The sequence below is a fragment of the Lepisma saccharinum genome, chromosome 27 (genome assembly GCF_977018435.1).
Source record: "Lepisma saccharinum chromosome 27, izLepSacc3.1, whole genome shotgun sequence".
Lineage (NCBI taxonomy): Eukaryota > Metazoa > Arthropoda > Insecta > Zygentoma > Lepismatidae > Lepisma > Lepisma saccharinum.
Window position 1 is genome coordinate 33,901,115 of NC_139255.1, and position 12,169 is coordinate 33,913,283.

At 36.3% G+C, this 12,169-nt stretch overlaps 1 protein-coding gene across 4 annotated transcripts in view; it reads right to left on the minus strand.

The window, feature by feature from the left end:
* LOC145980092 (protein CBFA2T1-like) overlaps window positions 1-12,169 on the minus strand; it is a 509,444-nt gene that overhangs the window by 3,762 nt on the left and 493,513 nt on the right. The window contains exons 8-9 of one of the 4 annotated variants that reach the window (XR_014440826.1): window positions 4,990-5,180; window positions 2,261-2,418 (exon numbers count right to left, since the gene is read on the minus strand). Coding sequence is in view for 2 of the 4 variants with exons in the window: in XM_083113091.1 (XP_082969217.1) it covers window positions 4,960-5,180 (221 nt within the window). In the remaining 2 variants the exon portion in view is untranslated. Of the gene's footprint in view, window positions 1-2,260; window positions 2,419-4,959; window positions 5,181-12,169 lie in introns of all 4 variants that reach the window. The other 3 variants (XR_014440825.1, XM_083113092.1, XM_083113091.1) reach the window with 3 other exon arrangements.

A 12,169-nucleotide genomic window follows, 5' to 3' on the forward strand; every position in this document is an offset into this window, starting at 1 on the left:
TCACCTCTTCTCTCATTTTGTTCGAGTTTTTAAGTCCATTTTTATGCAGAGATAGGCTAATTGGGACTGGACCTACAGTTTTAAAGTGAGATCCAAACTACTACGTGCCTCCACCAGGCATCGAACCTAATGTCAACGATGTTACCACTACACCATCAAGGAGGCCTCTCTTCTCATCTTGTTCACCTGAAGATGAGAGAAGAGGTGTTCTTTCGAGACATAGTGTTAGAATAACTATAGTTTAAAGCACTAGACAATGAATTATGTCCAATTAAAATGGCATGCTAGTTCATTTATGAGCATACAATCAAGCAAAGATATGTTGTAAATTGTATGATAAGTTAATCTGAAATTAACAATAATAGTATTATACTGTACTAAGAAAGCAGAAATGGTTCCGATATTTACTTCTAGTGAAGCAGCATCCTAGGTATTGAATTTCACAGAATATTAAGAGGGGCAAAAAACACTATCAGAGTGTGAACATTTTTTTCAATTTTCGCAGGAGCAGGTTGTATCTTCAGATATAGGTAAAATGGAAGTTTTGGGCCAAGATAAAAAATAATGTCGGCATGGGGAAAACTTTATTCCCTTCCCAGGCTTGTGGGGAAAGAAAATATGGAGGAGATGAGATTTGGTTTGTAAAGTTACTGTGTACCTTGTTCAGGCCAGGGGATGTGGTTGTACTCATGGCTGATATGTAGACACTCAAAGTAATTGCAATGAAATATAAAAATTTTAACATACAATTGCATAGCAGACACCAACCACTTTTGGAAGCCAGGAATTATTTCATAGTTGCCATCTTTATAACTTACCACCAATACAGAGTAAAGGCTAAACAGTATTGTTAATTCTTGTTTCAACTTTTTACAGCTGGTGCTAATATAATGAGTCATTCTGACAGATGAGTTTGACAAAACTTTCTTCTTATCCTGATATGACAACATTTACCCTGCTACATTTGTTTGCAGCATGCTAGCAGATGATCTTCCAGAGTGAAGACCCTACATTCCTTGCAAGATCTGAAAAGCATTATGGGGTTGTGTTAATTCACAGGATGGCAAAAACATGTGATGAAGCCAATCACTGTATTGGTTATAGCATGCTGGGAAATTTTTAAATTAACTACTTAAATCTACAGCATGGCAGCCACCACTGCATACAACTTTTCCAGGTTTCCAAATATTTTTAAGGAAGTGCTGGACATAGGTCAGTTTCAGGCTCTGAACACTGAGGAAAAAATACAAATGTTATACAAACTGAACAAAGTCTATATGAACTAAACTCCTTGATGCAACAGTCATTTGATGACCAAGGTGTGGCCTATGGGTGATGGTCAGCATGCTGAGTAGAGATCCAGATTTGGGTGTAGCTCCACTAGACCTAGGAATAGGTAGCAAATATGGCCTCTTAATGTGATCTGGGTACTTTTCGCTTCCAACAAGTTTCAGGAATAGTTGTAGTCAAGTCTACTTTATGCACAGATGGACTAATCAGGACTGGACCTGCAGTTGAAAATGGAATCTGAACCACTGTGCCTTCACCACGTATCAAATCCAGGATCGTTTGATATTTTGAAGATGTCGCTGCAACAAGTGTAATAAAACTTAAATGCATTACAGATTTATTTGGGTGTGAATGTACTGCTGTGTAAGGAGACACCAGCTGCCGCTACAGAAGGTAAAGGGGCATTCCACGAAAGTGGTCTTCCTCCATGTAAATAAAATTAATCAATCTGGAAATTATTGTTTTGAATTCTATTAAGATTTAAATGTTTGTGAACGCATATAATTTGCCTATTTCACCATCAAAAAATCATTAGCATCTGCAGCCTATATGCTTTACAGACAAATGAAATCAAAATATACTACAGTGTTAATGCTTTTCATGCATTGGGGCTATGTCACCATACTAAGTTTTTTAATTTGTTAGAAGACACCACGAAGAACTTCATAATTCTATTAAATCAATTTTTAATTGTCACACACGCAATATCCCTATAGTTTTTCATTGCTTGTGAAAAAAAATCTATATATATATACACTCCTCGCAAAATGTTTGGCATATTTTTATATTAGGCATTAGGTATAGGCATAGCCTTGGAATGCAACATCACATGGTATCTGTGCCTGCTCGTGTTTATTTTGCCGACATATACCACCGTGCATATTAACTATTGATAATACAACAATATTGTTGCGACAAATATTCCAAACTTTTTGTGAGGAGTGTATATTAAAACCAAAAACTTCCTTACCTTAATATGTAGGCTGGTTGAAACATGATTCTTTTTAATATGGGTAGGGCATTACATTTAGAATAATATATAAATAGGTTGTTTAGTTGATGTAGCTATTGTGGGACCAACTTCTTCAACTGCATCTTGGCACTTCATTTTTAATCATCCCACTTATCCTAAATAAAATGATGTCAGTCAAATACTTTCACAACAGAGAGTACTTATGAAGACAAAGAAAAGTCTATACTTTTTCCTAGGAGTGTAAATTTGGAGCTGTGGGCATGGAAATAAATGGCAAGAAATGCAGGGAATTTGCTCACATATCTGAAAAGTCAAGTGCCAGCAATGGCCCTTTGATTTGTATTTTTGTGATTTGACATTTGTTGCAAGTCAGAAATGAAAATAATGTACATCACATTTTTGGACTGTCATATTTGTTTCCACCAAGAACACTTTCACAAGCCCATAGCTCCATTACAGTGTGGCTATTCCAGCAAAAACACAAATTTCAAATACAATTCAATATTCTCCAGAAACAAAATTCAAGGCTAAAAATTGAATGGTGTGGAGAATTATTCTTCCCTGCATCCAAAATATATTTTGCAAATTTTAAAAGCTGATCATTGCCAGATCAGAATTATTTAAAATAAAATTTGCCACGCTTATTTTCGCAATCAATAACTTGAGAATCAAACTACAAATGATGTAATGACATTTCTTATTTAAGAACATTGCAAGATTATGTGTTTGATACACGTCTCTGATATTCTCGACAATACCAAAAGGGAATTTCAAAACAAAGAGGTGAGAGGGGGGAAAGCAAAACTAGAAGAGCCAGTCCCCTCCCACCCCCTTGGAGCCTAGCTAATGGTGAGAATGGTGAGAGTTTTGAATTATTTCTTGCTTTCTTTAGTATAGATAAGGCCAGTGCTTCTCAGCCACTGGGCCGCGAGTTGTCCTAAAGTTTGTCATTTAATTGCCCAGTAATTTTCAATAACCAAAAAATTGCTAGTGGAAATATTCTGCTAAATTTGAATTTTCTTTGTGTTTAAAATGTTAATATGCGAGTGAAAATCAGCACATGCCAAATTGGTTTCCTAAGGAAACTACAATATTTCATTACATCCAGTGTTTCACAACTAATCTAAACCCAATTTTATTTCTCAACAAACCCATATATACAGTTGAACCCGAGTTATACGTATGCCAAGATGAAGAGAAAAATAATACGTATAACTGAGAATTATTTGCAAATCAGATTTAGATACCATGTCATATCATTATTAATATACTGTAATTGTATCTGTATTGAGGAACAAAGATATACGTAATACAGGTTATTTCTGTCATAAAAGTTTGATTCATAAATACCCTACATTTTCCACTTTATTAGTGAACACTTTGATACTGAAATACTACAGTAAACACTATAGTTTTACTACCGAATTTTAAAAATCTTCTAAAATAGCATTTCTTTTACTAATGACTGTGAAAGTGTGGTGTAAGCGATGCCTAAATCTGCAGCTACTTCAGTTTTAATTTTATGTGGACTAGCATCCACTTCCTGTATAAATTTTACTTTCCGATCAAACATGTGCTTTTCCTCTTTCTGTTTTCCATGGCCGACCAGTAGCAATTGAAAATAGTCACTTCTGTGACATTGTTGTAGCTTGGTTATGTACAAATCAACTGTATTTTATGAAAATTAGTATGTATAACACCACATTATGTATAAATGTATTACAAATAAGGTTTAATTAACACATTTTTAAATTATATTTTGCTGGGACCTACAGTAATTGATATATAAAACAGAATTATGCAGAACTGAGCTAAGTAGTCTCAACTGTAATAAATTATTACCCTTTGTGATTATGCCATAATTATTTAATATCACAAGTATATATTAATTAATGTATAAAGTTTAAAAAAATTAGAAATATATTTTCCGAGTAAAATAGTTGGAATCTGGACATAGACTTTTTTTTAATTTACTGAGGCATGGTCTCACAAAGGTTGAAAACCACTGGATTAGGCTATAAATCATGCTCATGAAAAACATGCATTTTTAGTAACTAGAAGAAATTTATAGAAAAATCTTCTCAATACAAATTAACTACATCTGTTTCACTAGGAAGAGAAATTAAGAGACAAATGCTGCCCAGTTACAAACAGTTTAAATATTTAAAATATGTACTTCTTCTAAAGTTGCACTTTCTCGACTGCCTATTGCATCGCATGACCGTAACATGGTCTACATTGAGCCATTTATCAGAACCTACATTTCATTCCTGCTGCCAACAAATTATCATATATCAAAATTGAAGTAGTATCCTCTCATTCCGTGATAAATATAAATTTCTAATCAAAGATGTGCAGGTATGTCTTTTCTTTGTCATCTGATGTACTATCTGTTCTAAAAGCATCTGATGGTATTTTCTTTACATCCTAAGTTACATAACAATATCTTTAGTATTCTCATCCCTGATACTTTACCCAGTGATGTCCCATCATTTCCTCCGAGAATTGATGCGAAGTGTCAGTCCTAAACATATTAACAAACATTTATGCTGCATCTTGGCCTGTGAAGTTAGCGACATCCTTCTCATACATGAGGTAGCCAAATACACACAAAACTTATTGATCCACCTGTACATAGTAATGTCATTAGACAAATCATGTTTCTTTCCAGCCCTGCTATTATATGTTAAACTCACGTTTTGAGATGAAGCTGGTGATTGGCTCACCTCGCTGCTCTCTGCCTGCTGATTGACCGCTGCCAGCGCCTCCTCGGCCGCCTGCTTTCGGGCTTCAAGCAGCAGCTTCTCCATCTTCGCCCTCTCAGCTGCCACCAGCTCGCATGCTTTGGTCTCTGCGGCAGCAACTGCTCGTTGCAACTCTGCCACAGCCTGCCTCTTCACCTCGTTCACAGCCTCTTCTGCAAAGAAAAAGACTTGCTTACCGTTTGCAGGTTTCCGCATTCGTAAGAGAAAAGTAAATTGTTCTTTCTTTCTTTTGTACCACTTTTGCCCAATCATAATGATTGGGATGCATGATAAGTACAATTGTATTCAGAGTACCTGGTGTCTGAAAATTTTCAAATTTAGTTTAAAAAACAACACATTGTTTAATATTTCAGTTTGCTTGTTAAAAAACCATAGCCAGGTGTTTTAAAAGTAGCCCATCGGTATTCATCATGGTATGTTTCTTTGTTAATTGAATATAAATTCAATACCAATGAACAGATTTATGTGTACAGTAAACAAAATAACATGGAATGAATGGAAAGACAGTTCCAAATCATGCAAATAACCATACACTATCAAACATCAAGTATCAAACTGCATTTTAAACAAGTCTAAAGAAATGGTTGAAACACTGTATCTGTTTAAAAAAAAAAAAAAACAATGTCGTGTGTTTTAAATGTTTAAAACTGCTTCTCGGAAATATATATTCTGAAAGTGAAGCAATGGGACTATACAAAACAAAATGTTATGTTTCCTTACATTATCAATGGGACTTCTTCAGTGCAAACATTCACTGTATATCCGAGTACCGTGGAACTGACAACAGGAAGTTACTGTTATTGCTGGTGAAAAATTAAAAAAATTAACGCAAGAAATTCAGAGAAAGAGTGGTCTATAAATCTACTGGATTGTACAGTTTTCCGATTTAGCTAATCACATGTTAAAACAGAAACATTCTGTTGATCACAGCATCCAGAAAGTAAGTTCTGATGGCCCTACAGTTGGGTCTCGACCTACAATTTAAAGTGGGATCCGAACCACTATGTGCCTCCACCAGGTATCGAACCCGGAACCCCCTTGATTACAAGATGCCCCTAGTGGTTTGAGCACAACACATGTATGAAGATAGGAGGAGGTTTTATGAGGCTGTAATCGGGTGCAGTTGTGGTGCTGTGAATGGAGGCAATTCTTAACAGCGCTAGGAGAAAGATGGCAGCTCTCACCTACAGAGGTAAGTGCCGTAATGAGATGTCTGCACGCTCGGAAGAGTATGCCGGCAGAGATCTACCAGCAATTGTGTGAGGCGTAAGGACTGGTTGCCATAACATAAGAGACAGTATGGTCAGACAATTTACGGAACGGTGACCCATCATGCACGACCTCATACCGCTAACAGAGCATGTGCTCTTTTGCATCATTTCAAGTGGGAGGTCCGACCTCACACATATCAACTCCCATCTCGTCCTTCATCTGAAGCGGTTTCTAACAGGTCTTGTGTTTTAACAGCGACGCTAGTGCAGGGCTTTATCCAGGATATTTCCCTGGGGGGGGTGTAAGTTTGGGAATGTTAAGTGCATATTTTGGACAGTTTTTAAAATGTTCGCTCTAATTCAATTTGTTCATAGATGTTTCCAGAGATTAGCCCCTCCTCCTCTTTACGTAACATTTCAGTCTAACGTTTTGAATATTGCTTTCCGATAATGTTCAGTACTTAATTTAATCAATCGTTAGATATGACACTGAAAAACACAAAATTTTACCAGGAATCATTTCATAAGCTAGTAATAAGGAAATTAGAAACATTTGCGCAATATTTTTTGACTGTATTTGTATGGTTCTCATCGTAGGTGTAACTCTTCAGTTCATCTTGAGGGGGTGCCCAATTCATCGATGAGATATCAGTGCATGGGTGTGTGCATGCTTGCCTGTCGGAAAGTAGTAATAATAACTACAGATATAATATGACTCTTGAATTATATAATATGACTGCGAGAGAAGTGAGCAAGAAAATTTTTAGAACTATTTTTTTGCAAACTGACTATGCATATTATTAATTAAACATAGCGACAGTATCCCACGATGTTTACTCTTTACAATCTTGCTTTGCTCATTCGGCATCCTCTTTACCTCAGCACATGCCCTCTGCCCCCTCCTGTTCTAGCTTCAGTTAGAAAATATGCATATATATAATTTTAATACTGTAGTTCTATGTAGTGAGTGAGTTCCAAATTTTGGTGGTGTTCTCAAATCTCTGTTTAAACAATGATTCACAAACTGAAATACAGTAATGAATGGCCATGAAGACCTTAAAATATAGTGTTAAGTTGGGGATGCACATTTGATAGATACCTGGTATTGCTTTTGAACGAAATCGGTCAAGGAATTTCATATTGAAATCTTATACCCTTACAATACTTTGGAAAATACACTTGGCGCTGTTGAGAGTTTATCTTTCAAATACTGAACAAGAGACTCTAGGGAATTAGGAGTCATGTGCCTCTTTGCCTTAAAAGAAAACTAAATAACATTTGCAAATAAACGCATGGCATGTTAACTGCAAAGGGAAGGCAAGGAATTTTCACTTCTAAATTGAGGTAGTGCTTTATTTTCAATTATTTAAAAAGTGAATAGAATTTCTTTCACTTGCCAACACAAAGAGTACAATAAATCAAACGAAACTTCTCTCTCCACGTTTTTCAGCAGGTAGTCTGAAAAGTTGGGAAAGATTAATTATGTCAGGGAACTGACTAGATAAAGAGGAAGACAATTTTTACTAAATCTATATCTTTGCAAACTGACCAACTTTAATTTAATAGGGTGCCAGTTATTATTTCACAGAACACTATGACCATAGGCGTAGCTAGAACTTTATATTTGGGTGTGCACAAAGAAAAAAATGAGGTTGTACCTTTTTAATAGCATATTTTGCAACACAATCACTTGGCTCTTTAACTGCACTGATGTTTGTAAAAGAATATAAATTCACTAAATGGCAGTGTTGAAAATTTCTGAATATATGTAGTAGAAAAAAATCAAATTGCATAGAAATTACACACACACAAAATGTTCATAAATGTTACAAACAAATACATCAAAATACATGTCATCTATAACAAGAGACGTCTGTCAAAAGGTACAATGTTCTTAAACTCATCAATAATTTCATTTACATCAATAGACTAAGTTTTTTCCTGTTCCACAAATAGCAAGAGCAGGGCTTCCAATCTATCCTGCTTCTGAGTTGCTCTTAATTTAGTTTTAACTTGGGTAAGCTTGGAGAAAGCTCTCTCACACGCGCAGCTTGTGACAGGTATTGAAGAAAAGCGCTGTAGTACAGAGTAGAATGCAGTAAATATCTTCTTTCTCCAGTGACATAAAAAAATTGAAAATCTATAGACACTCGTTTCATCAGCGATAATGCACACGTTTGTACCAAGTAATGACATCTTCAACTTCTTATAAACTGCCGCTTATTTTCTCTCTTATTGAAATATCTGTCTTTAATTCTCTTTGATAAAGCAGCTCATTAGGGTGTGCCTAGGCACACCCCATAGCTACGCCTATGACTATGACAACGCTTTTCTATTTTTATCGGTCTTGCTTGTTAATTGTCCTTGGTGCCGAGGCAACCACCCCACACGGACCCCTCCCCCCTTTTACAACTCTCTTTCTAATACATATAATTTCTTGTACAAAGGTAAGAACTCTTAGAACCACAAAAATGACCACAAAAGAAGAACCTAAGTGAATGAATCACTTAGGTTCTTCATGAAATACTTGCCGTTTTATATTGAATACTCTGTCAGTAAATTTTATATTGGTTCTTTATGAATACCCGCTGGAAGAAATTATACCTACATATAATGTCTCTGCTTTTCTACTCGGCACTTTCGGTTTCTTTCTGTCTGGTTTCATTTTCTCTACTTTCTTCAGCCAGTTTTGCAGTAAAGTTTGAGACATTTTACACTAAGCAGAACGACAACGCACAAACTGAGATGCTACACTGAGTTGAACCTGCATCTTTCAATTTCTTCCCTTACTTTCATCGTACATTTTTCACATGAAAGAATCGAAAGGAAAATGCAACAAAATATAAATTTCATTGGCTCTGGGGTTGAATTTACAAGTCTGTAACGTATTTCAGAAATATTTATTTAGGTATTCAAGCACTGAACTGTCGACACTGTGTGCTCCTTGTAAAGAGAGCGAGAGGTCTGTTTGACATTTTCCAGATGGCAATGTCCCTTCCCTAGAGCTGACCGAAGCCTTGTCAAGGGAACTAGTGTGTCCTGGAAATGACCATGCTGCACATTCCACCCTCCTTCCTTGACACTTTGGTTTTAGTTGATCAAATGGTCCATTGGACTACGCTTCTTGTAGAGCTACAAATTGTTCCTTTCAATTAATGTTGAAGTATTGTCATTCTAATTGCCACTTTTCTGCTTTGGGGTGTGTGGATAAATCACTGCGCTAGTGTACAGAACATTCCACTCTTTGGAGGCAGAGACATGGCATGGGCATACAGAATTTAGTGGCATGTTACAAAAAAAAAAAACTGAGCAACGGTGGTGAATCTGTTCAAAAGGAAGTTACGGGTCACTGTAATCAACATAATAAATAACAATTACTACCAATGTTCTTGTTTTAATTTACGGCTAATCAGAACTTAATTTCTGGACGGGCAAGCCTAATAAATTCAATAAAAATCGACAAAAAGTTAAAATTGAGTAGAGCTGGCTGAGGAAGAATTATTAAAATAAGTATTAGTATATTAAAATATTTCCACATTTATTATTACTTTATTTCTTAAGATTGGACATTAACCCTCGAGTACTCGCGCGACATCCCGTATCACGGATACTCGCGTGGGTGACAGTTGTCACCCATAAGGTATTTTATTTATTTCGAAAAGACTAATTATAATATGGTGGATTTTTTGTTTTGTTATATTTACAATCTATTCTACTGACACTTAAAGTGTTTTTTGTATTATATTTGTATCAGACAGGTGTTGTAAAGAAAAAATTAGCAAATCGTTCTTTAACAAAATTTTGCATGGAAAAAATATCTTAAATTTTAGGCTACCATAACTTTTTTTTAATGGAGGGTAACATTGTAAAATTCCTTGCTCATCTGAAAAACAGCTTTATTGAGAATCCATAAACATATATATTAACATATTTTGGCCATTTTTACAAGACAAAAGAAATCGCTAAAGCGTACCCTGCATTTTACATATAGAAAGAGTATAGTCACAACAATGTTTGTTACTCGTAATATTTTGTTTACGCATATTGTAGGTTGAAAATTTCAATGTAATAACTAGGCCTATAATGTCCTTATTTTGTTTCACATTTTGGATATCAAGATTGAAATGAATGTTTAACTACAGAAATACATTTGTACATAAGAATGCTAAGAAGTCAGCAATATTTTACAGTTGCAATGGTTGTATTACCTTATTCCCATTCCAAGCATTGAGTACAAACAATTGATGAAAGATCACTACAGATACGACGTCCACATTTTTCACAATATTTTCTGGTTGTTTTGTCTCGCCCTCCCACACAGATAGCAGCAACCTCTACTGTTACCTTGTTGTCTGCGCTCAGGATGAAGAGTTTCTTCGATTACAAGAAGGGCTTTTCCTCTTCTCTTCAGGTGTACAGGGATGAAAGGAAGCTGGATTAGACTCAATCAGAGGTTTTATGAGTTCCAAAGCCAAACGTTTCAGGAATTCTAGTGGTTTAGCTGCAGCATTGTTGAACTTGTAAATGATTGAGGCGTTGACCACAAGTTCTAGAACTTCTCTGATAGGCGCAAGCCGATCAATTTCTCTTCGCTGCTGACGATCTCTGATGTCATCAAAACGAAGACATCGCATGAGAAAATTAAATCCATTCACACTCATGGCAAGATAACAGACTTCCACACCAGTCCCTGCAGAGTTACTCACCAAACAGCCGGTTAGTAGCAAAATGCCTATGAAAACACGAATTTCAATAAACATTCGTGTGTTTGGCGTCCCTGTCTCGGCTAAAATGCTCCTTTATATGGTCAATATAAATGTTGGTTGATGTAGCTATAGTTCCAATAACGTTAAAAAGTACAAAGCAATCAAGTGCACTGTCCAGTTGGTCCTGGGAGCCACAAAATAATGTCAGCTCTGGTTCCTACATTTCTGGGCTGAGGGGATAGTTTTTCCACTTCATTACATTTTTAAACTGGTCTCTTACCATGCATAAATTTGCAAATGGGATGCCCTCTTCATCACTGGATTCTTCTTCCGCATTTGGCGCCAGGTCATTTTCGGCATTTTTCACTTGGTCCTTTTGTGGCTCATCTGCTTCTTCAGTGTCAAAGAGATCGTCCTGGACATCTAAATGGTCATCTCCACTATCGTCACTATCATTTTCCACAACATCGTCTTCATCGGAACTCTCACCAAGCAATACGTCCAAAATAAGAGAGTTATTACAGAGTCGTGGACGCTTTGGTGCATTCATAACGCCGTTAATCGCGCGTGGGACAAGTGTCACCCAACTGACTTTCAAGCGCAATAGCACGGGCCACTCCTCACTACAACATACAAACGCACACTAGTCAGGTAGCTGGAAATGTAGGCGGAAGGTACTGGAGCCCCTACCACTCCCCTCCGCCACACTGCTTGGCGGTAACGAAAACAAAGGGCCTGGGTGACAATGGTCACCCGCGCGAGTACTGGAGGGTTAATGCAAAAGAGCACAAGGCATTCATTTTTGTTGGATGTCGTAGTGAGGCATTTTCTCACAATTTGACATTAGTTGGATATTAAGACAAAAATCGCATACATCAATAGAGCCTAATAAAGTTTGCCGGACAAAATGTAAAAAAAAAATCAGGTTGCCTAAAAGCCCTAATTTGTTTCCATGTTCCTTCAGAATGTGTGACCGGGTTACTCTACATTAAACTATTTTTCGAAGAACTTTGAACAGGTTTTCTTGCTGGTTAAATTTGGCCAATTCAATATCCGAATTAGTTGCGCAATATAGACCCCCCCATGTTAATATATATTTTTATCCTTAATTTAGGTGCAATGTAGTATTTATTCAACCATTACATTTGTGGCATCACGTGATGATAAATACTAAATTATATCATCTGTTTACGTTACAAAAGGTTTTTGCACATTGTCATCTAT